Below are 25,927 nucleotides of genomic sequence, written 5' to 3'. Positions count from 1 at the left end.
CCAGAAGTATGTTAATCCTTACAAACCAACACTAAAACAAAAATGTCTCTATAGAATATTCTATTCATGACACCTGTACAGAAAATTCGTAAAATGCACCCTTAAATCATGCTAAGACTGTCAGTTAAGGTTAAGCTACCTGCTACAGATTTAAGTAAAGCTGAGCATCACTAAAATAAAGATAGCCAGAGTCGCTACACTGAGCTTAAAAAAACACTCAGTGGATATCAGTGGGTTCATCAATCTTTGCAGCTGTCCCTGTCCCACCCAGGTTATTTCAAGTGATAAAGATGAGATATGATTAGAACCTTTCCTAAAGGTAAACCTGAGCATTCTTCCCGTTTACTGTTATATCAGCAGCTCAGTCATGTCATCACATGTGGATCCTCTAATCCTGCCAACACTGCCCTTTTCACCTCCTTTATGTTGGGGCCAAGACAGGACAAGGACAGAATGTGAACAGAGGCTTTTGATGTAAAATCTTACAACATTGACAGATGGAGGACTCGCAGAGTATGGTGCTTTATTGCAGGTCCTCAACAGGTTTTTGATGAGGTCCCAGAATGCAATTGAATGCATCATCCCCCTGGGATCATCACAATGTCCTGGAGAACTCTTTTCTGCGTTGTGAGTACAACACGTGTGCCAGTTTCTCTCCCAGTGCATTTTGTTCTGTCATTGTTTGTGCGTGTGAATAGAGGACAGAAACGAGGCAGCTCTCAACAGCTACATGACTCACAGCGCTGTATTTGTTTAAGGACTCACACTCAAAAATGACAAAAAGCAGCGTGGAACCGTCTTTTTTTTTTACACAAAAGGCTGCAATGTCAGATGAGAAGAGGGTGATGCTTTTTTACTCTCAGTTTGAACTGGAGCCAGACGAATGTGATTGTAGTGACTCAGCGAGCAGATGAATTCACACCAACACAAAATACCTCAAACCCTCTTTTGCCTCTCTCTCTTTCTCTCAGACTCGAACAAGCAAAGAGGATCCTGAAGATGAGGCCTGTGTGTGTCTCTGTGTGTGTGTCCTTTATCAAGGCAACCCATCTCCCCTCTGTGCTGAGTGCTTTTCCAAGGTGTACAGTACAGCTAGCCAGGCCGAACAGAGAAAGGGCTTCATTCTTCTCCCCCTTCTGACTCACAGCAAAAGTGCAGCTCTACCACCAGCTCTGGTTTCTGTGGTCCTTTTGTCTTGCGCCACCGATTGAGGACACAAAATGGATCTGGAGGGAACCCAACACCGCACCCTCACGTTTCTCAGTGCCCTTGTCAAAGCTCCAATGATTAAAAAAAGGAGCTGTTTTCATGACAAAAACTCAAAGAAGTGATAAGTCATGGAGTTATTAACACGCCATTTTTGTACGCATAGTTCAACTTTATTAACCTTCACCATTAACGTGATATTAGATACAGCATCTCCCTGTAACCTTTAAACAGGTATTTCCCACTTACACTTGAAACAGTCCCAGGTGGGCTGCCCAGTAAAGTAATGCTGCTGACCCACTAATGTGAGCAGAATGCTTTCCTCTGAGCAGCTCTGCTCTACAAGCACTGGACCAGAATATTAGAGAGGCCAGTGGCAGCGGAGGCTTGTAACCAGAGCTTTCTGCTGAAGGAATGTTGCTGGTAAACACTGATTTGCTATAAGATATGTGTGGTACCAAATCTGACCTTTACTATCAAAGCAATACAGTACCTGTGTGAGGTCACATGCCAGCAGCTCAAAGGATTAGTGTGTGTGTGTCTGAATATATGCATGTGTGACAGCATGTGTTTGTAACTGTAGTGCTGTAATCTGGATAATATAAAAAAAACTCATAAAATGTGAGTGTGTGTGATTTACTGTACAACAATAGACCATCTACAGCTCTGGAAATAACTGTAAATTCTTCTGAAATCAGCATTTCTACATGTTTGACAGCCATTCTATCCCAGTGTCTGTTGCATTCCAACATAAGAACTCCTTATTCTACGTAATGAGGTACTGATTAGGGGATCAGCTGAACCAAATCTTATTAACGAGGAAAAGTATAAAAATCACTGCTGCGGCCATCACTGTCCTCTTACAATGGGACCAGCTGGAAGTGCTAACTAGTACCCAAGCAGCAACCCTCGAGGCTCAGACTTGAAGCCCATGCGGAAGTGTCCCCAGTGGTTTACGTCGCAACCACTGGGGGCTGGCTCCAGAAGCGAGTCATTTTTCCATAGACTATCATATTAAAATGTCCAACTTCACAGCAGAAATGAACATCTACAGCCTGGTACATAAAACTATTCTGGTCTCAAATGATAGGCTCTCTTCTAGTGTCAATTGTATGGGGGTGAATTGTTTTTATAACTCACTCGAAGGTGGAGGATCTGGTGATGAACTTAGGGTGTTAAGCAAGGCTGGAATGTGGCAGTTTTGCATGAATCAAGACACATACAAGGTTATCCTGAAAGAAAACATATTTCCTTCTGCTCAGAGACGGTTTCCTGACTCAGAGGATTCGTATTTCCAGCAGCACAAGTTCCATGCCACACAACTAGGTCAATCAAGGTGTGGATGAAGGACCACCAGATCAAGACCCCTTTATGGCCAGTGCAATATCCAGACCTGAACTCCACAAAAAAACTTTGGCATGTGATCAAGAGGAAGGATCTGCTGGTTGTGATGGCTCCACAAATGCATCTCTCAGGTCCCTGTTTTTCCTCCTGTGCTGCCTGCTGACAGATTGACACCCACTTGTCAGTCGCTTTCATTCGTAGGGAGCAGTTTTTCCTACTTTCAACTGTCACGCAGTCTTTTGTGAGGCTTTTGTAGCCTGAGGTTAAACACCCTGTAGCCCACATTAGTCACTTGTGTAAATGCTGTCACAGCGTCAGCTGGAGCTGGGGACTGGAGTATTGCCCGTCTGTGTTCTCTCTTGGTTTGTTCTTTCCTGCCTGAGTGTAGCCAGAGAGGCTCGGCGACAGAGCAACACAGAGCCAAGCCAAAATTTCATCTCTTGTTAAATGTTTTAAACAGCAGTATTTTAAGCATGGGTGAGGATGTGTACTGTGTGCGCAATCAAAACTGCCCAGTGTCTACGCAGAATATATATTCATTGGAAAGAGAGCCTTACTTGCTGTTTTATTGTGGCTGGATGCTGACAAAACAAACATGAAAAGCAAGCAAAATGTCTACAACCAAAAGAGCGTCACTGGATTGTTCCAGACTTTCTTGACCTACCTAAGTGTAAGCCAGAGATCATGTCATCTGATAAATTGCACATGTCTTAACACATGTCAATCCAAAGACATCCTAACCTCATCAGACTTCATCCTTGCAGAAACACATAAATGAAATACAGGTGTCTCCATCTCAACTGTTTACATCCCTTTCTCTCATGCAATGCTGCTGTGTGGTGAACTCTAGTGTGTGTGTGTGTGTGTGTGTGTGTGTGGAAGTCGGTCTGCCAAAGCTATCTCTAATATTTCACACCACTGTGTGGACAGTGGGGGTTGCCCATCTGTGCTCAACAACACAGAGAATACTCAACTTCCTGTAGGCGCTGCTATGAATGTTCAAACAGACGACATCATGCTTTTTCAGGACACACTTTGTGTGAATTGTTGGCACTACAGAAAAGAAAATAGTAGATAGGATTTACACCATTTCCAAGACCTGTATACTATATATATATATATTATATTCAACAAAAACTAGAACTCTGATACAAGATTGTTCTATTTTAGAGTTCCAAGATGGAGACTACGCATAGAATTATGCAGCCAGTTCAGATGTTTTGGCCTCATGTCGTCTAATCTGTCTTTATATGCAATCTCTGGTTGTGCAGGATTTATTCCAAGATGAATGTAAACATTGGTGGCAAAGTAGTAGCTGTATGCAACTGTCAGGGTTGCTAGGCAATAGAAGGTGCACTTTGTAACAGCTGCTGATACAAAATAACCAGACATGCCATGTTTTTGTTTTTTTAGCTACATTTTGAAAACTGCAAACAGCAGGAACCTCAGCAGAGCATCTGTCTAATAATTGACCAATCAATGTTTTTGCCCTTTAACCTAAAACACGCCCATAACTGCTACTGTCCTTGCAGCGCTGATTGATCCAAACCACTATTGTTTCCCAAGTGGAAAGCGTGAAGCCTGGAAAAATGACCCATGATGTGATCCTAATTAAATGTTTGTCATTCTGTGTTTTGGTATAGTGCCTTGAACATCCACATATGGTCCACTAGTTATTTCAGTCATGTGCCTGTACTGTGTGGTTAATATGCAGCTGTGTCATACTGGGGCAGATAGTAGAGGTATACTGTATGGGCACTCTGTGTCTTTGCTGCGGCAGGAATGCTGTGTTTGAAGCTGTAACTCAACACAAGGCCAAGGCTAGCAGGAATTACAGGCCATGGGATAAACAGAAGCTGCAGAGCAGTAGCAGGGCGTGCTCCCTTCAGGAAATTAAAAGCCATAGCTTCTTCCTTTTAGCCTTCCCATATTCTCTCATCTGCTGCCAGGGCAGTTAATGAATAGCACACTAATAGTGTCTGGGACCTTTTCTCTTGTCCACTGTTGTTGTCTCTATTGTGTGTTTTCCTTCATTGCTTCATACATTCTAAGTCTAATAAAACAGCACAGTAATTACTAATATCAGAATACGATGAATTAGATGCAGAATAGCATTTCGACATGTAACACCCTTATTTTGGTATTAGCATAATGAGTGCTGTTGGTGTTGTTGACAGGTGCAAAACATGTAGACAGTAATTGCTGCAACATGTCGATGGGACAACCACTTGTTGCTTTTACATTATAATAATCCAGGAGTCCTTTAAAGAAGTGAAGTTCAGTTGCATTTGAAATCCTGGAGGAAAGAGAGAAGGAAGATTTATTTCATGAAATACTTCATTAAACACTGATCTAAACATCAGAGGCTGTCTCTATAAGCCCATGAGGGAGTTTAAGATGAGCCTTCAAGTTTGTGTGATCTGTTTATAGGAGAGAAGAGGGTATTTTCAAATCTTAGGCTTAATAGCTAATTCATTTTTGGCATATGTACTTAAAACTCATAGCTACACAGTAGTGTAAAGTTATATTTTTTCCATATATATTGTAACAACACAAAAAATATGTAGGTCACATATTTCGACTAATAGATTTGAAAAAGAGAAAGAGCTCACACAGCCTAGAGAAGCTGCTCTAAATTCTCAACGTTTTCAAAAGCTGATTCTGTCTCATTGCGGTTAACCTGAATAACTTGTGTATTGAACTTGGTGTCTCCACACTGCAGAGTAAAAGCAGGCATTTGGCATTCTTCTCAAGGAAATAAAACACAGATCACTAATGAGTTTAGTCCATAATGGAACTCTTGGTCACATTTTTGCCAGCATGGTCCTCTTTGGTTTGTTTTGGAACATTAAACTTCTCGCTATTCAAGTGCTTTCTCTGCCTCGCTTGTGGTCAGATGATGATGGAGGTAAAAACAAATGGTAATGCACAAAGAACACACTACACAGATGTGATGGGGTTCACTAGGCGAACAACTATGTACGACATGTCTCGGTCAGCAACTCAAAAACACTGATTAGATTTTAATGCATGGTTTTCATACCAGACACTTGAAAGTAATCAGCCTGCATTTCATTTTATCTCCCAGCAAAGATGCATGACATCCTTATAATGATGTTTAGAAAGGTTTTTTTTTAACCTGTCGCTATGCGTCAAAGGTGATGAAGGTCACCTTTTTCCATCAAAATATTCGCTGCCTGTTTGAGTTCACCAGGTGCAGGCAGCTCAGGGGTCAGAGGTCAGAGCACATCCTCGTCAGGAATCCCATCATGTCTGCCAACAATCACAGGAACCATATTGTTCTCTATGGGGAATTATTTTATGAGGGCTTCTGGGGGGGAATTGCAGAACAGTAGCCACAGTGTTAATGTGATTATATGGCAGTTATGTCACTAAGTCTGACATAGTTTAAAAGGGCCATGTCTTTCTTTCACTGATTGTTGCAAGTGTTTTAAAACTGAGCTGTGGTCTGAGGCTGCTGCAGGGAATGATTTGGCAATGTTCAGAAAATCTTAGTGTGCAATTACAAACTTAGCACTCATGCTGTATAGTATAAGTTTGATGCTTGAAGGATGAAGCACTGCATCATCAGAGCAAGGACAGTCTACCTGAAAGTGTTTTGCATTTCATAACACCTGGAAAAAACATGCAGGCAGTTGCAATGTCCAGTGGATGATTTGTGATGACCTTTTAGCAGCACCTGTAGATTCCTCTTCTAGCTACCTGCTTGACAACCATGTGTTGCCATCTGTATGTATGTTCAGCATATTATTCACTGTCTGCAGCTGATGTGGATGAAAAACTATTACCCAATGAAAGGTGGTCCCTATGTATTACCATAATGACTGATAAGTCATGTTTCTGTTATTTTAATGTTTTAATGTTATTGTGCCTAAGAACTATGACTGTATGGTGAGTAAGTTTAGCATTGCTACAAAATGCATCCAAGACCTCAAAGCTGCTCTTTGTTTGCACCTGAATGTCTCGTGGTCTTCGTGAATATGGACACTGCAGCCATTTCAAGCATCCAGTGTGGTAACAGCAAAGCATGTGCATAACCTGAAAGCACTGATGACTCAAGGTGATTAAAGATGATTCAGGTAGCGCCTGCAGCTATTATTTTCTTAGGAACAGAAGAAAGCAGGTGTCACTGTGGTTTATTTTGATCCCACCCAGTAATTGAAAGAAAATGCCTTGACTCCACCACATTCCAGACTTATTTTCACCATGTCTTTATTCTCCAACAAAATGTTATTCTATTCTTATTTGCATCTAAAACTCTGTATGCACAGGTGGTGCCCAGCAGCTCCTTTACTTACAGATGTAGGTAAAGGGGGAAACACCGCAGTATTCTGTGGGAGCGTCCTTCATCTTAACAAAACACTTCAACACCTCTATACACAGCAGCATGTAGCAGAGAGGTGTGGAATGACAGAGGAGCAGGGAGGCCAGATCAAATGTAACGGTTTAGGTTTGAGGCCAGTGGTGGCGGTGGGCTCTGAAAATGGTGTCCAGACTCTGCACTTTGCTGGATGAATTACAGGAGCTAAATAAAGTCGTTGTAACTTCAGGGTGGATGGTCTTTGTTCCCTTCATCCGCATTAGTTACTGCACTTCAAGGTTAATGCACATATCCTTTTACTGCTAAAGGTGCTTTTTGGAGGCCCACTAAGGGGCAGGAAGTAATTGGGCAGGTCTTTTGCCACTTTGGTCTGTCATTATTAGAGGAGCATGCGTTGTAAATAATCATGGAAGTAGCTGGCAACCGGAAGGTTTCTCACTCAGAAAATCTAGGAGTGTGCAACTCCTGTAACTCTTAACAACCATTTGTGTGTTTTTAACCCAGCTGCAAAGAATTTTAGCTCCTTAAATTCAGTTTTAAACATATTCTGGTTTTGGTATGAGAAGTTGCCCTTTCTATAGGTGTTATACTTTATTTGTAACATGATTTGATAGAAATATTCACATTAAATAAGACGTAATGGACACAATTCCTTGCCTGTGACTGTTTTTCCAAAAAGTGTTGGTGATTTTCAGTGTGGCTCCTGACACGCAGCCTAAAAAGAGCCTAAGAGTAAACATGTGGGTGTTTGTAGACAGCTGGCAGAGATGTGTGAGAACTGCAGCTGGTAATAAGATGTCTTCTCTTTAGTGTTGCCATGTTGTAATAATTCATAATAACCCATGTTGGGCTGTCATAATGAATAAGGATGAGTTTATAATTGACTTCCTGGATAAAAAAAGCCTAAAATATTATAATATACCTCATAAATGTCTTATTTGCAGAATAAGAGTCATTCACTTCATAAAATGAATGGTATGTTTTGTAGGCCTTTTTTCTAAGTTGTTTTGAATTTTAGAGTCAACTGTAGAAGAGTTTGGTTTATTGGGTGAACAGAAATGTAGCCACCATGGCCAAACAGACAGTCACTGCAACATCAACGGAAAGTCTTGTCAGAGCCCCACTGTGCACGACACTCTTTCTAACCACTGATTAGAGGTCTTCATGTTTCTAGTGTATGAGTTCTGTTCTCCTCTTGTATTTGTGTGGGTCTAAGATGTGTGTGGATCTGACCTGTATAATGCAGGGAAGGATTACATGTATTATTCTTTTATTTTGGACACTGCTGTGTCTTAATTAGTTGCACAACAGGTTGTCAAAAGTTTCGGTGTTTTTTTTTTTTGTTTTGGTTCTGTTCCATTTGACTGCATTTTGAAAGTGGGGTTTGTTTGGATCAGCAGTCCACCAGGTGCCCATTCCTGATTGGGTCGCTGTTTTTGGAAAGTCTATTTACAGTAAGCACATTTTGTTTCCGGTAGGGTTTTTCTCAGGTCCATTTCTGATTGTTTTGTCAAAATGTTAAGCCTGTGAAGTCAGGGTTGGAAACTCTAGATATGGCAAGAACAGGGAACATTAAGCACCATGCAGAAAATTAGCTGCAGCAGGAGTTTCCTTAAACTGAATAAATAGAAATAGCAAAACAGAGAAATAGTCAAACCCAGAAGAAAGAGGTGGCTCTCAATGGCTGGTACTTGAATCCAAAACGAATGGAAGCATGGCACTGAAGCTAATAATTTGCACAAGCATTAAAAAAACAAACAACCAAAATGTCACTCATGTTGCCCAAAAAGCAGAAATATTAGTCAGCATAGCTGAAAACCTGTGATCCTATGCTTTTGGTGGTTTTCATACAGGCCTTGGTGACAAATAAGGTCTGCTTTGTGCAGCACTGGATTATTTTGGTCTCCATCCATCCAATGTCAAGGTTTCTGTCAACCTAATATTTGCAGATCACAGAAAGGTCATGCAGCACAAGCTTGAGGAACAGACGTCTGTGTCACATTCCTCATGTGGCCTTCATCACAGACCTGATGTTTCCCTCCATGCAGAGAGAAAGTACAAGTCTGTTTAAGCTGCAGGGAAAGAGGAATATCATTGGGACTCTGAGTAATTTCAGGTGTATGTCTGCTCTAAGTCATCCATTAGTTTGTGTTTAAGATTAAGATTAAGAAACCTTTATTAGTGTTTGATGTAAATCAGGACTCTGAATCCACATCATTTAAACAAGATTTAATCACAGATGGATGAAAACAAAACATCTCCCCTCTGACAAATGAGAAACAGACGGGCCTCCAGAATTTTAACAACTATTTATTTGTAGTATGTAACAAAATAATCGCTATGGATAAAAACAACATTTTGTTTTGTACAACTAAGAAAATGTTTACAGACAAGCAAAACTAATTGTACAAAAATAATGGTAACATTGATACACAACAAAAAATAAAAGGTAAAAACTATAAAGAACAGAACATCCTCACGTCAGTGTGCAAACCATTTATACAGATGGACATGTGGCCCTTTTGCAAGGCAACAGATCCTGATAAATTATTTTAAATAGCATTTATCTACACACACGCTCATCTCTCTCTCACACATAAACAAACAAACCAGCCTCTCACACAGCTATGACAACAAAAGAACAATAATTTATCTGCTAAAAACCGCATTGGACATACATGATAAAGCAAAAAAAAGTTTTAAAAAGAAATTACTTTCCCATTTTACTGATATTTTCACTGGTATAGATCATGAGTGGGAGCTCGGCTGCGTTTGTCTAAATGAAATGTTGTACTATTTACAGCTCATGCTACAGTAGCACTAAAGACGTCCATCTTTTCAAAGGAATATGTTAAAAAAGTACTTATGTTGTGTTTTTTGTTTGATCAAATTATACAACAGCAATGAGGTAATAATTGTATATCAAAGATTTCCTTTGTTTGTCATCTCTCTCTGAAGAAAAAGGCACACTAGTCACATACACTTCATACTGAACAGCCCTGTGTGAAGAATCTCTAATTCACTTTTTTTCAGGAGCAAGCATCCTGCATCTGGTGACTGACTGTACCTGATTTAAGGTCGATTTTCACTGCGACTGTAAGGATTTTTCTACTTTTTCAAAGTATTAAAATTTAGTTTACTGCCTACACTGTAGGCAAGAGTCAATAAATTACATGTATTTACATCATGTTATATTGAAATACTAAAGCGCGAGGGAGATAAATCTCTTTGAAGACCAAAGTTTTGTTGTTGTGTAATGAGAAGTATTTTCCAGGCTTTGGAATTACAGTTTCTAACATTGATATGGGAAAGTTGTCACGTCCGTCTAATCCTGAGAGCTGTTGACATAACTAGATAACATAGGCACACTCTTGATATTAGTAAAATAAAACTTCTTTTCTCTCTGGAGACTCTTAGGTAGATAGGTAAACTTTCTTGTTTCATTCTTGTCTGGTCTTCCACACACAGCACTTCCCTCTTGGTTATAACTCAATCCACTGTCACAAGTCCTTTAAATCCTCATTCTGAATCTACGTCCTGGCCGGTCTAATAAAGCAAAGGGAGTATTCAGTTTTTTTTTCTTTGGGATGTCCATCAAAAAAAAAACAAGTAGAAAAGCTGAAGACATGAGTAAATTTTGCAAGTGCATAATTGTCTATGAGGAGCCGTTCCCGCACAGAGATGAATAAGGTCTTTCAGAAAGCGGGACAGCAGGCAGAGCCGGAGGATATGAAGGTGTCCTGCTGGAAAAGCTAAAGGGCTTCTTTTTATTATTTATTTTTCTCCAGCCCTCCCTGCTCTCTCCCTGTGATGGAGAAAGGGGGGCGGGGGCTCTGTGAGCCCCAACTGGTAGTCAGCTGGTTGGTGCTCTGCCCGAACCAGCTTCAAGTTACCCTGAGGCTGACCACATGCCATTTACCCCGCCCAAGTGTGCGTGCCACAAAAAAGAGGAGATAAATCGGTCCCTGGACTTTGCATGAGAATATATAAGTTCATACTTTGTACAAAAAAAGGTGCATCCCTCAGAGCTTCCTGCGCCATGCGTTTATGCATCTGTAAAAAGAAAGAGGGATAATGTAAGGCATGTGGCATCCTCATGGGGATCAAGAGAAGAACATCAAGTGCCTCCACTGCTTTTTTAAATATAGTGCTTACCTCTGCATTCATACTTGAGGTCTGAGAAATATACCATCTCCTGTGAGAAGACAAACAGACCTAGCCTGCCGCCTGCGTATGTCTTGTCATAGATGATACCAGAATCTGCCATGATCTTCTTACCCTCGTACATCACAACTCTGTAGGAACAAAGAAGAGCTGGTAAGGTCTAAAGCTGGATGTTTCCACATCAAACTCATGAGAAAAATAAACTTTCACTTTACCTGATATGTCCTGTTCTCGGCCTGTGGATCAGATGCCATCTGTAGGCCGTAAAATCTTTCCAACCAACATTCTTAGGGTCGTGCCAGAGAGTGCGTACCTAAAGCATGAAGGAGCAAAATGCCATTTCTGACCCCTTCATCTATAAAGATTGACTTTTGTGAGATTAAACTCCAGCCTACCTGTCCCGGGGTGTTGCCTGTGTGCCAGAGGGCATTCCTGAGGTGTTCTCCTGGGCCAGTGGTGGAGTTCACCACTTTAATGGACAGGCCAGAGTAGCCCTGGGCCTTGGTGGGTTTATTTGACCAGTAAGTCTGTGTGATCTGCTTCCACATTACCACATAGAACCTGGAGCTGGACTGGTAGCCGAACACAAAGCCGGCATAGTCATCATCCCTCTCTGTGTTAATGAAGAAGGTCCCACTGAAGTCCACCGCATTGAACTCATGGTAACCTAATGGGGTTAAAAAACTCAGACTCAGAAACAGCTTTCTTTCTGTAGGTATTTTAACACACATTCTTTCTACTTACCAACAGCAATGCCAGGATCACAGTTGACTGTCTGAACCAGCTCTTTGCCCTGATGACGGACGACCCAGTTGGGATCAATCTGTGAGGTTCCTTTTGGATCCAGAGGAACCATCTGAAACTTGCGGAAGTCTGTCTCACTGATGTCAAAGTTCTCAGGACACACATCATGGATGTCAGGCACATTGTCTTGATCAAAATCATCTTTGCAAGCATCTCCACGGCCATCACCTAAAAAACATACATTCACATTAAAAATGATACCTAAGGTGCACTGACCAGCTGTGAGCTCTGTGCGGCTAATCTTGCTCACCGTCAGAGTCCAGCTGATCAGGGTTGAAGGCCAGCCTGCAGTTATCTTTTTCATCAGGGATGCCGTCGTTGTCGTCGTCATGGTCACAGGCGTCTCCCTTGCCATCTTTGTCGTGGTCTGCCTGGTTGGCATTGGGGATGTAGGGGCAGTTGTCCAGGTTGTTCTGGTGTCCGTCCTCATCGATATCCTGGTTGCTGTCACACTTGTCTCCCACACGGTCGTCATCTGAGTCCACCTACAATGATACAATACAATGAGAGTTTGATTTGTTTTCACAGCTTTCTTTTGTCATGCTGTTAGCATCTGCACCAATAAGGCAAATTTATGCAGGAATGATGCAAGGCAGTCTGTAGAATAATTATTCTGTTAGTGATCTTGGTAAGTTAAACCAAAAAGAACACTTCTTTGTCCTGTAGTTAACAGTGACGTGTGAAGCAGAACACACCAACAAAAAACATCACTGCTTCCATGTCTGGACACGTCTCTTTTGGTCTTTTAATTGCACTCCACTCATTTTAGAATCCCCTCCTTCCCCCACATTCCCCTGATTCCCCCGTTGTTCAACACATTCCTATTTCTCAGTGTAGCATGGCACAGGTGGACTGACTGAGCAGGCCTGCCTGCTCTGTGCCGACTGGGCCTGTACATACCCGAGGGCCAGCCCATTCCTCAGTAATATCCTGCCCAGGGCCTCTCCTCTCACATTAGCCAGCTAACATCAATGGGCCATTGAAAAGACCCCTAACCCCCCACCACGCCTTATTGAACTGATGTGCCCTTGAGGTGCATACTGGATTTGCTCCACCTTTACATAGCGTAATAAAGCTTAGACAGCAACACAGGACTAATCACTGAGGCTCCCTCTCAGTTGAAAGAGAGATATACGCTGAGCTATAGAGAAATGCTGGTAGATGAATGTGAATTATTGTTGTTGGGTGAGGTGGAAGAAAATGGGAAAGGGTGGTGTGTGTTTGTGTCCACACACCTGATCAGGATTATGTTCCAGAGGGCAGTTGTCACACATGTCTCCCACTCCATCCAAATCTGTGTCTTTCTGGTCAACATTGTACACGTAGGGACAGTTGTCCTTCTCATTCAGTATGCCTTGGGAACAAATAGAAACATTTTTATATGAAAAAACACAGTGAGGGAAGTATAAAGTATTTTTATTTACGTGTCCTGTTCTCACCATCTCCGTCAATGTCAACAGCACAAGCGTCTCCCTCTCCATTGTTGTCCGTGTCTGTCTGGTCTGGGTTACTGTTGTAGGGGCAGTTGTCGCAGCGGTCACCCACATCATCACGGTCATAGTCATACTGCCTGGGGTTGTACACGAATGGACAGTTGTCCTGTTTCAAAGAGAGCCAGAGGATGAAAGGCTTTCAGGTGTGGTACTTGTCATCTGGTGTCTGTCTATTTACAGGAGATGAAAAGGTGCTTTCTTATTAGACTCACTCCCAAGTCTAATGTTGGGATTAGCGGTGCACACAGTGCAGCTCCTTCAGAGCGTTACCTCTGCTTTGGAATTTGAGGTTTTGGCTCATGATGGGGAGAAATCTTTACTTCCCCTCCCCCTCCCTATGTGTCTCCTTATTTGACTGCACGAATGATGAATGCTAACTTCACTGTCAGCGACACACAAGCTCCTTGTGCACTCTTGTTGCTTTTTACTCACCCTGTCATCAGGAATGCCGTCATTGTCATCATCATTGTCACAAGCATCTCCAATTCCGTCCTTATCATAATCTTCCTGCCCTGAGTTAGGCAAATTGGGGCAGTTGTCCTGAGAAACACAATCAGACAGTGAAAACAGAGATTTCTTGAGTACCTTATTTTTAGGAAAATCCTTTCCCCCATCTTAGCTTAGCCTTCACCTACCTTTTTGCAGTGGTACGTGGCATTCTCCACACAAACCAAGTCAGCATTAGGCCATCCATCCAGGTCTGTGTCCTCTCCGCAGATATGGCCGTTGCCGGCATAACCTGGCTTACACTCACAGCGGTACATGGGGTCAGCAAAATGTCCGAGGTAGTTGCAACGGGCGTTTTTGTTGCAGTCATGGCTTCCGTCGAGACAGGGATTACGGGGCGCGCACACCTACAGATGGAAGGATGGAAGGTTTACATTATGCACAGTCTAAATACATGACATTCATCACAAGTGTCCTTCCCACAAACTGTTCTTGCCTGTTTATTAGCAGCAGCCTGCTCCACACCTCGGCCAAATGGCTGTGGTCCTGAGTAGCGAGGAGGGCAGGGCAAACAGTTGTAGCCAGGATCTGTGTTCTCACAGCGGTGCACGCCGTTAAATTCAAAGCAAGCGTCTGGGACCTCTTTGCACTGTTTTAGGAGGGAAAAAATGCTGTCATCTGTGATCATTACAGCTTGGCTGATGTTGCAGTAAGCATGTGGACACAATTCGTGTTTTTACCTCGTCAATATCTTTACACTTGATGCCATTGCCGGTGTAGCCAGCTGGGCACTTTCCACACTTCCAAGAACCATCAGGGAAACTGGTGCACTTGGCTCCAGCAAAGCAAGGGTTGGACAAGCACCCATCTGAAAACAACAATACTGTCTTATTAGAGATCATTCAGGTGAAACCCATTCAAGTTATGATGTCATCGTGATGCTAGTGTATGGAATAAATAATAAAACCTGCAACAGCAAAGGATGCCAAAAACAAAAGTAGTAAACACTGCACATTAAAGAGAGTTAGTAAAACAAATGTATCTGTCAGTGATTAAAATGCCTCACCGATGGGGCAGGCTTTCTTATTGCACATCTGCGTGTCTTTGGCTTCACCAATACACTCTTTGCCACCATATTTAGGCGCAGGATCATTGCACAGGCGTTTACGAGTCTGGACACCACCTCCGCAGGTGAGAGTGCATGTATCCCAGGGTGACCAGGGGCCCCAGTTGCCATTGACTGATGGAGATAAATATAAATTAGTTTTACTGTTGCTAGATGCAACAAAGAGGGAGTGAATGTAGGATTGTGTAACTTACTGGGACATGGAGACTTTTGACACTTGTTAGTTTGCCGACCTTCTCCCTCACATTCCTTGCCACCAAGCTGAGGTGTGGGGGAGTTGCAGAGGCGGATACGGGTAATGACACCAGCACCACAGGTGACGGAGCAGGAAGACCAGGGTGACCAATGGCTCCAGCTGCCGTCCTGCTTGACTGAAGGCCACCGAAAATAGGTCAAAGGTCACTTATTGTTAAGCAAGTGCTGGACAACATCAGCATTACACCTGTAATGATAAAACTATGTGTGTGTGTGCTTGTTGTGCAAACTCACAGCGCTTGTCGCACTCCTGGAGGTAGCAGTCGCGAGTCTGGACAGAGGTGCCCTCACAGTTGTTATTGATACGGTCGCAGGAGCGCCCGCGCTGCTGGATGCCCCGCCCACATGACACAGAACAATGGGTCCATTCAGACCAAGGCGACCAGCCATCCTCTGCATAGTCGCTCACTGAGCAGGAGGGAGAGGGAGAGAATATGAGAAAGAGGGAGACAATAAAAGAGCTATTCCAGTGAGGCAGCACCCCCTTGCAAACTTGCTCCCCCCATAGCCTAAATGAGGAGGGAAAGCTCTTAAAGCAGAGGGCTAATAGAGTGGATTTAGCTGGGACTTGGACACAGAGAAGGGCCTCTGTTATAGAGGCAGAGGCAGAGGACTAACACTGCGAAAGCAGCAGGAGAAATAGAAAGGCCCAGTGTCTTCAGGATGCATAGGGATGCCCCGTTGGCTTATGTTTTTCTAAAGAGGAAACAGATTGTGAAAACACAGCCCTGGGTGTGTAATGACTTCAACAAGTGGCTCTCCTTGTTTATTTAGGTATTAGGGGAAACACTGCAGCCAAGCCTGTATAAGTATGAAGAACATGTCACTTCTCTGCACCTTTAAGATGGCTTTATTAAACAGCCAACCATTTTCCATTTACCCTTTAACCAATTTGGCAAATTACAGACATTTCAACTTGAAGATTCAAAGATGTATTAGAGCACAAAGCGCCAATGTTCCTACACACATAAGCAGCCTTTCATTCACTCGGATGTTATTGCAGTTAAATCATCTTTAAAATTAGCAAGTTTTCTGTTGAATAGAAACCTTTACATCTGGAGAAATATTTGTGGTTGTGTGTGGTTGTTTTATGTGGCTAATAACATAAAAACATCTCTTTCACTGCATGAGGCAGTGTTTGAATGCTTCGTCTGTTCATTGAAATGTATACATTATAACTTTTTATGCAGCTGTATTTATGCTGCACTTTCCTATAGTTATATAGGCTGTAAGAATATGTGTAGAGAAGAGAAATGCTTACGTGTTCCACAGCGAGGGCAGCACTCTCCATCAGGAACAGTAGCATTGGCACAGGGGATCAGGGGGCAGGAGATCTTGCGGCACACAGTAGCAGAGTTCTGCACAAGCACGCAGTTCAAATGTTATGTTTAAACATAAGCTCAAATATATGGATATCACAGCAATGTTGCAGCAATTTTCTTTAAATTTTACTCCAATTTTCTCCAAATTCACTGCAGATGCTGGGTTGGTTGGACTTGAGACACCACAAAGCAGTATCACTAATGTGGAATTAATGGCTGTGCATGTTGCGAGTCCGTGCAACCAACTCATTAAAATCCCTGTTGAGCATTTGCAGAAAAACCTTAACGCAGAGTCCTGGCTGAGAACAGAGACCCCTGCAGATAACCACGTGCCCACTGGGTCAGGACAAGGTGGGAATTATGCTACGGTCCAAATGATGGATGTCAGGCCCTGAGCCCCAAACAAGTACAGCTAGCCTGCCAGCACAACCTGTGTGGGTGCACTGGTGTGAGTGACTCAGGCTGATAAACTGCCTCTGACTGTGCATGCTCTCCCTGATCAATAACAAGGAATCAGGAAGTGAAGCCCACTGGTGACATGTAGGAAATCTTCTTCTCTGCCAAGAATTTGCACTAAACTCATTCTTGTTTTCAGAGCCAAGGTTCCAAACTAATACATGATGCATCACTTAAAGTCTAGTCAAGTCCCTTAAGGTCAAACTGATGTTGAACTTCTGAAAGACATCTCATTACAACTGCAAAGGCTGTTGACCCTCTGTCAAGCTATCACACTGCAAATTACTGACTAAATTATGGGTGCGTGTGTACTTGTAACAACAAGTCAGAGCACTGAGTGCAACCCCCCCCCCCCTCCACACACACACACACACACACATGTATTTAAGTACTTAAGACACAATAGACATTGATGAAAACACACCTGACATGTGCACTCAGTGCAGTCGTCCACGGTCCACTCATCTCTGTTCTTGCGCACAATGCCATTGTGGATGCAGACGCCGCTGTGGATGCCGATACGGTTTTTAATCAGCTTGTTCTCATCCGTCTGTAGGTGAAACAAAAATTTAATTAATGTTCTATTTTTTATTTCTATAAATTATCTCCTTGGCAAGAAATACTTTTTCAAATCTTGACAAATTTGAGTTACCACATCTCCTTAGCTGAGTTTATCTAATGTTATGTTGCTGGGCAGCTGCACACACTTGGTGATACCCAGAGACCACACACACATCTAAAATACACACTGAGGCAGACAGATAGGCAGCAGACATGCAGGCCGTCTCTTCTCTGACTCTGCCAAACAGTCTGTTTGGTTTCCTCCTTACCAACTGGCGGAGTTCATTGGACAGCTCCTTGACCACTACACCAAGGCCCTTTAGCTCTTTAAACATGCTGATCAGGTCCTCACAGGAGAAGCCGCAGACCATCTGCAGGTCTTCACCAAGAAGAGAAGACACAGGCAGAAACATCAGATCGTTTAGACGTATATTTGTATTGTCATTCTAGGTTACACGTCACTAATCAAATGATAATAGCCAGGATAACAGGGCCATGGTGCAGCAGTGTTTACCTTTGGTCTTATGTCCAGTATACTCTGTCCTGATGGCTGAGGAGCCATTCAGGTTCTTCAGGAGCATGTTTTCATTTGCCACACCTGAAAAGAAAAAGTACCATAAATTATTTCTTATATTAACATTACTTCATTTCATTTAATAATAACTGATTAAGTAATGAAGGTGGGTGGTTACACCTAATGTCACAATCCAACATAACTTTAGATTATCATAAAAGTAATGGGTTAATCCTGCACAGAGCACCACAGTATCCTGAGGTATTTGTAAACTGGCATTTCTCTGGGACATGTAAAGAGATTCTCAGGGAGTGTTTTATGTAGCAGTCAGCAGGGATATTAAGTATACACACATTTCTTTGATAAGGACTTGGCTGTACACGAAGCAGATGAGTGATTAGTAAACACACAACACGTTTTTGGCATGATTACTCACCGCTTTGGCATCCTTTGTTGCGGAGGATGGCGTCCAGTGTTGTTCCAAACACAAACCGTACATTTTGTAGGACCCCCTGTAAGGTTTAACGTTCAGTTTAGGCTATAACATCCGAAAGAAAAATGCACATCAGTGCACCATAGTTGGGTTTTTTTTAGAAATCGTTTCTGACACATGTGCATTTTTACGCATTTGGACACATTTACGCACGTTTAAACAAGACAACTTGAAAATCAGACGCCCCATGAAATAAACGTCACTTTTCAAACCTAACTCTCTAGTGCGCTCACCATGAACCTGTCCTTCACAGCTCCCTTTCCAATTCTGAGCCGCGCGCCGGCTGGAGTCTCCAGCGTCAGGATGCTTTGAATTGGCGCATCCAACTCGGCGGTGTTCACCTCCTCGCATCCCGTGAACAGCTGCGCCCGATCCTCCTCCACGAACAGCGTGATATTCTTCCAGTGACCCGTGGCCAGATCCACATCTTCGATGGACACCAGCTGCTGCTTGTTCTCGGTGGAGAAAACTATGTCCAAAGTGTTTGCCTTGCCGTTGGAGACTATCTCAAATACGGTTCCGGAGCCGTCCTTCTTCTCCACGGTCAGGAGACTTCCTCTGGTGCGTTTAAACTGCTTGAAGTTTAGCAGGAGGAGGAAGCCCCTCTCGGCATGGATGGAGTCGATCAGGTCCCTAAAGGCGCTCTCGGGGACCGGGGGAATCAGGTCCGGGTTGAGGATCTTGTAGGCGGGGCTGTACGGGTCGTCTCCTTTCACTTGCATGACCCCGTGGTTGGTACTGGGAACTTGGACGAGCTCAAACAAGTCATACACGCTATTGTCGTCTCGACTCTCTGCGGGTGAATAATAATAAGCAGTCAGTCTTTGTCTGGCATGTCTGCTGTTTCAAAGCAAACTGTTTAAAAACGGAGTTAAACCTCTCAGAAGTTATGTAAATCAATTTGTCCGCTCAGCCAAACTCACCTGCGACTCTCGCGCTCTCGCAGGTCCAAAGCATCAATAGCAAAAATATCCCCGTCAGCTTCATGGTGAAACACCAACCTGCTGCCTGTGACAAATAAAAAAAGCCAACAGTCTAACTATTTACAGTGCATGTCAGGCAAAATTTGTGTGCAACAGGTTGAATAATTAAAATCATGAAAAAAAATCATGCAACCTGCAGCTGACATAAAACCCACTAATATGATATACTCACCTTTACGTTTAACCCAAACAGCAAATCCAAAGTAATAAAATCCCACAAGATATGTGTAGAAATCCAACAATAATCCTCAGGAATTAATTTACAGATTTTTTTTCAAATAAATGTAAGTTCCAGAGAAGAAAAGAGAGAAATAATCAAAAGCCTGTGTGTGTTTCTTTCTTAATTGGAAACCTGTCTCCTCTGGTATCGACCCGCTAAAAACTGCTTTTTAAGCCGAGGGGGACAAAGTGCTATTTAAATAGTTTGATGCCATTCCTAAGAAGTGCCCTCGTCCAATCACAGAGAGGGGAGAAAAAGGGACGAGCTTATCCTCAGAGAGAGAGAGAGAGAGAGAGAGAGAGAGAGAGAGTGTTGCCCTCAGACTCTTAATGGACCAGTGTTTCCTCTCACAGCATCCATCCATCAGTCTTTGAATACTTGTACGCATACTTGTTATTTTCATGCAGCAGTGCTGTTTACCTTTTATGTATCATCAGCTTTCATTCATAACAAAGATTAACAGTTTGTGACACTTTTCTCGACATTCCATCTAAATCCTATTTCTCATGGTATTCCTTCATGTATGAACCTGTTGTTTATGATTCTGTTTTAATATTTGAATGTTTGTTATGATGGCCAGTTATGTCATCTCCTCATATAAGCTGTGAACATGTGTCCCAGTCACAGATGTAGATTTTTATCCCCAGCTTGGAGTTGCAGTTTCGCCTCCAACCGCTAGGAGTCGACGTGAGTTCACTGGAGATGCCTGAGGCAGCTGAAGGTGTTGCTGCTGCAGCACACCTGAACCCACCCTCACATTTCCACTGTTTTTACTGATACTTTAAAGGTTGAGAGAATTATTTTAACAGTAAGGAATGTATATAAGTTTATTTTAATATGGTTTTAGTGGACAAATCATATCAGGGATTAAGTAGCATTAATCAGGCCACTTTAGCAGAAGGGGAAGGAAAAGGAAAATAAAAGCCAGACAATTTAATATAAAGTGAGCTGAAAATATTATTTAAAATAGTGCCTGTTGGGCCCTATCTGTTTTGCACCCTTTGACCCCAGTCTATTAGGCAGCGACAGGCAGCACTCTTTGCCTCATGGGAAGCTATTTTAGCTCTACATAGCTTTATCATGTACTCAGTCCATAATGTACATACCTTTGTATGTGTCAGGCTTCAGAGCTGGGGCCTAAACAGACAGGTGTGTGATGCTGCTCTTGTAGACGTCTGGGGGATGGAGCTGTACCCTGAGGGGGTCTCAAAGCGGAGCTGACTCTTTAGGTGCCTGCGAGTCTGTCTCAGATCTGGACCCCTGATAGAGACTGTAGGTGGCTTGTTTCAGCCTGTGGAGGAAACACTGTTGATCCAGTTGACTCATCTGCAGGGGAATTTAAAGATGGAGATTTGTCCGTTTGTATAGATGAGCATGTTTGAGTGACACGACAGTTTGGAAGCTTGTTTAAGCTCATTTATTTCTAGCTCATGTAAGTATTTGCTTCTTATTTTGTAAACTCCGCTTGAGAAGAATAAAAACCATGCTCCTGTTTTTGGCATCAGAAAGTATAAATAAAGGGATTAAATTTGTCTGAAGACATGTTCACTACAGACTGTTGTGCAGATGTGTGAGGATGTGGTCCACATCCTCCTTGCTCTCTATTGATTCCCTTTCTGTCCTGTTATAGCTCTGAAAAAGAGAGGTGAGGAAAGGAGAGGAAAAGGAGAAATGAGAGGGTAGTAAAAAGGTGTAGAAGAAGATAAGAGGAAAAACATGTGAGGAAAAGGAGCAATAAGAAGAGAAGCTGAAGAAATGAGCAGAGAAAACGTGAAAAGTTCCCAGAGGACAGGAAGTGCAAGCCGAGAAAAGATGAACAAGTGAAAGTTAAGGAAAGGAGGACATGAGATAAGGAGAGCAAGAGAAACATAAAAGAGAGGAAGAAATTATGTCATACTACAACAAGGGAAAGAATAAGGAGAAGATGTACAAGCAAAGGCGTGCACGGACAAGGACAGAAGAGGAGTCACAAGAAAGAAAAAACTGGGGGAGCAATACAGCAGCACTCACTACACATCACAGGTGCTATTGCCCATGATTCCTGCGATACAGGACGCTACTGAGTAACAGCTGAACAAAACATTTCATAAAGTCCTGTCTGCCCTCTGGTGATTTCTGAGGTTTAGCATTCTGCCCCCGGTTCAGGCCTGCTCACTGCTTCTGGATGTTGCATACACCCTTCTGCTGAAATTCTCGTAATGTATCAGTCAGAGAGGAAATGATTCAACGACAGAGGGGTAAACGTGTTGAAATGTGTGTTATTCTGCTTTTGAATGATGCGCTGTCATAGATGGACTTAATGTTGTCAGACATGGTTGAGAGATCATGACCTTCTTTTTGTCAAGATTAAGAGACATGATGACAAATTACTTTCCCTCCACATGTGTTTCAAATGTATGCCTGTTTTACTGTTATTGTCATATCAGAATTTTAAAGCAAGAAGTGAATAACATTAAATCACACTAAGTCTTAATATTCTCATCAAACACTCACAGTTGCAGCTGCAGACTTCATCCACACATGGGATGAATCGCAGCCTCTTAAAGACATTCCCACGCCCTACTTTGCAATTATTACTGAGAAGATGACATGGGGAATTTCATCCCAGTCAGCAGCTCATATTTACTGTAAGATGGCAAGATCTCAACATATGCTTTTCCTTGCTTCATCATCAGAATACCATCGGTGGAGAGAGAGACTGAAACTGCTAACTTTATGTGAAAATGTATCAATCACTCAATCTTTAAATATTTCCTGCTTTATTTTAACACATTTCCAAACATACTAGTTATATTATTTTACATAGAAGCAACTTTTTTCAAAAAATCAAAAATATAAAGGTCAAAACCATGAGCCCTGCTGATGCTAACAATCAGTTGTGTTTCCTTTTTTGTGATGACAGTCTGCAGTCACTTGGTGTTGTTTTTGACAATTTTGAGGCTGGTCTCCTGAGAAAGTTTACCCCATTTTTCTGTGGTCAATCTCTCAAGCCCGTCTAGATTTGATTGTCTCCTGACAAGGACGTATGCTTTTTTTCATTATTCTTTCTACCCTGAGAAGATCCCCAGTTCCAGACACACTGAAGCATCCGCACAGCATCATACTACCACCACCGTGTTTGACTGTAGGAACCTTCCAAACACTTTTCTTCCTATCTTCCTACTTTAATAATTTTGTCTTCAGGTGCACCTACAGCAAACAGTATAAATTCAACTCAGACATGTTTCTGGTCCAACTTAGTAATACTGCCATCATAACATTTATGGAAATGTGTCCCTGGTGTGGACAAGTTCAGATGCCCTCAGGAATGCATGCACCAGTGAATCAGAAATAACTGGTGCTGAACTGTTCTGTGCTTGTTGTTCAACTTGCTGAGACTCTGCCTGAGGTCACATTCTTCCATTAAAAATGACTAGTATTATTATTGCTGTATGCACAATACAGCACCCAGACACTCTCAAACACCACCAACTCCCTTGTCCCCTGCTTCTCTACGGTAATTAACCAGCACAAAGCACACAGATGCACGGCTTCAGTGGCCAAATTATGCCCATATACATTCACTAAAATCTTCCTCTTATTAAAATTAATCACTTATCTGTTTATTAATCTTGAACAATGAGGTGACTGCTTGGACTTTGGGTTCATATGTGAACAAATGCAATTAGATCGAACGCATTCTTGAGCTTGGAATCCATTTTGTGGCAGTGCAGACCAACAGATGACCACCTGTGCGTTTCTTTCATTGGAGCCCCCTCTTGGCTCCCGCTAATTCCCAATAAACTACTCATTGGAGTGTTCACCCATGACATTACTGCGCCCAGGCCAGGATCATTAGCTGGGTTTGCGCACGCCAAAAGACACCGGTTGCCACAGGCTCAGCTGCTCAGTGATTTCTAAATATCTAAGAGCGTCTAGGAATGTAGTCTTGATCCAGTTCCATCTTCAGCCTATTAGGAGGTCACGGTGTGCCAGCTCCTTTTCATGGGCTTCTATGGACAATGTAATTTGCATTCCAGAGCTCAGTGGGTTGGGGGAAAAAAAGACGTTTGGGTGTTCTGAATCATCTGATATAATTGCTGCTGAGAGCGTAACTGCAGATTCTGTTTAATTCCTCCAGTCAAATATTTTCCCCAATTTGGCGTATTAATACAAAGGTCCTGCTTGACCTCTAACGATGTCGCAGCTGCTATCCAGCTGGTACTCATAACAGTGGAGCACAGGAATCTTTGTAATCAGTCTGCCTGTCAGTGTAAACTACATAAATTATGTATCAGGGATGTGTTTTCATGCTGTTGATCCACATTTCAGGACTGAATAGTTTCCTGTGATAAACATGCCTTTGGAGGGGACAGTAAGAGAAACTTTCACTCAAGCTTTTTGCTGTCACCTAGATAAACACCCCAGAGTGCAGATAAAGTAGACACCATATCTTTTCTTTACTCCAGTGCAGCCAGATTCCTCCTATGCAAGATGTAGTACACCTATAGTACATAAAAGGCAGGTGATATAGACACCCATTTGTTGTGAATGTACAGACAAGTCAGTGCGGCAACTAGATACAACGCATGCACATGAAGAGATCCATCGCTACCCTGTGCAAGTCGTCTTTACTGCTAGGAGTGTCAAAGCTCCGGAATAGTCAGGAATAGTCCATTTTAAGTCCATATTAAGGATAGTCCATCTTAAGGATAGTCCATCTTAAGGATAGTCCATCTTAAGGGGCACATGTTCCTTCAAAACTTCATCCATCCAGTAATTATTGATATTTTAGACCCTAAAATTCCAAACTTGTTGGTGGCTGTATAAAATGGATTATAATGAATTAAAAACAGGCAAACCACAGCCCTATAGGCTTCATACTACAGCTCACGTTCAGCCCTTTAAAAACACATTGTTTTGTTGCCATAGACATTATATTAGGGGGAATTTCAAACTGTGGCCTTTCTTTATGGCTCCACACACACACACATTCCTCTGAGAAACAAACACAAATTGCGTTGACCTGAGCAAAAGCAGCAATAAACAACTGTCAGCCAGCTTTATTTGGAGATATAGAGGGGTCACCTGTCACATCCACATTCCTCACATACCTTTACAGCATACATAAATATCCTGGGAGCCTTGTTGCATATGCTCTGCTTGTTTATCTGTCTGGATAGAAGTCATTCATTACCTCTCACGCAGCACAACAAGACGACACAATGCTCCTCCTTGTCCCGTGCCACTTAGCAAAGGGCAGCCTGAGCTCATCAAGGTGTTTTCTGCATCTGATGGACTTGGTGTAAAGGGGCCTGTCACTTTCAGAAGCTCAACTGTTTAGTTCAGGAATTACTTTTTAATTGTGTTTTCTCTGTGGAGTACATGTTTCCATGAAGCTCATTCCCAGGGCAAGAGGGAAAAACTCAAGTGTTGAAAGAGAGTCAAGGGGGCATAGTCAAAGAGGTGGATAGGTCTAGACCTGCAGGGCCAAAATCAAGCAACACACAATTAGATGAGTCTGTTAAATGCCAGCAGTTATGGAGAACTGGTGTGGACATGGCAGTGACACGCAAAGACAGAAAGTAGCCTGCACACTACCTGCAGGTACGGGCACTTCACACCTTGGCAGGGAACTGCTCATCTGCTCATCCAGACATCCAGTGTTTGTTTACATCAGGTGTAATGGTTTTATTGAAAGATACGCACCACACCTCGTTTGTATTTCAAATCTGTCATTAACCCTAGAACATACAGTGTGTACTGTCTGAAGACATTAGTTCTACTTGGATGATTGTTTTAGAGGCTCCCCGGCCTTAGACTAATGTGAACATCTTGTTCAGAGACTAGTTTAAACTGCAGCTTCTGTTGATTTGGCCATAATTAAAAAAAATCTTTTTTTTTCTTTGTTTTCATTTCTGCTTTTGATTTCTTCTTTGTTTGCCTTTCCTTTGACCTCGATGTGCCTGTTTTTTGAGGGTGACAACCACTAGAGTCTCAGAGTGAGACGACATCTTTCAACAACTCTTTAGTGCATGAATGAACAACTGACGGTTCAATGATTCCTTCAAACACCTGCTCACTCGGCTTGTTGTAAAACCATTAGTGTCCTAATGGCAACTAAGCACTCATTCCAAAGAATTCTTCCAGCTTAACAGCAAGATATGTAGGATGGGTCAACGAAGTATTTAGTCAGCCACCGATTGTGCAAGTTCTCT

The 25,927-nt window shown here is 42.5% G+C and overlaps 1 protein-coding gene across 1 annotated transcript; it reads right to left on the bottom strand.

The window, feature by feature from the left end:
* Positions 1-9,186: 9,186 nt before the first annotated feature.
* thbs1b (thrombospondin 1b) lies at positions 9,187-19,890 on the bottom strand. Its single transcript, XM_028397089.1, has 23 exons — positions 19,683-19,890; positions 19,451-19,535; positions 18,761-19,320; positions 18,471-18,546; positions 18,035-18,118; positions 17,790-17,899; positions 17,384-17,509; positions 16,443-16,539; positions 15,416-15,589; positions 15,121-15,297; positions 14,867-15,040; positions 14,541-14,668; positions 14,297-14,449; positions 13,989-14,207; positions 13,786-13,893; positions 13,300-13,459; positions 13,096-13,214; positions 12,111-12,345; positions 11,801-12,028; positions 11,452-11,723; positions 11,272-11,369; positions 11,048-11,187; positions 9,187-10,945 (listed from the first exon to the last, which is right to left on the bottom strand). The coding sequence occupies exons 2-23, from the start codon at positions 19,512-19,514 to the stop codon at positions 10,938-10,940; spliced, it is 3,510 nt and encodes a 1,169-aa protein (XP_028252890.1). The 5' UTR covers positions 19,515-19,535; positions 19,683-19,890; the 3' UTR covers positions 9,187-10,937.
* Between the last annotated feature and the right edge of the window lie 6,037 nt (positions 19,891-25,927).

Source organism: Parambassis ranga, chromosome 24 (assembly GCF_900634625.1).
Source record: "Parambassis ranga chromosome 24, fParRan2.1, whole genome shotgun sequence".
Taxonomy (NCBI): Eukaryota; Metazoa; Chordata; class Actinopteri; family Ambassidae; genus Parambassis; species Parambassis ranga.
Note: the sequence above shows the minus strand (reverse complement) of the source record. Positions and strands in the feature narration are given on the sequence as shown.

Bases quoted from the DNA above. Each gene is read 5' to 3' on its own strand.
- thbs1b (XM_028397089.1), bottom strand. From the start codon at position 19,514: ATGAAGCTGACGGGGATATTTTTGCTATTGATGCTTTGGACCTGCGAG. The intron at 13,215-13,299 runs GTGAGAACAGGA...TTTGTTCCCAAG, and splicing joins TGTTGACATTGACGGAGATG to GCATACTGAATGAGAAGGAC. The intron at 11,724-11,800 runs GTAAGTAGAAAG...TAACCCCATTAG, and splicing joins TGATCCTGGCATTGCTGTTG to GTTACCATGAGTTCAATGCG.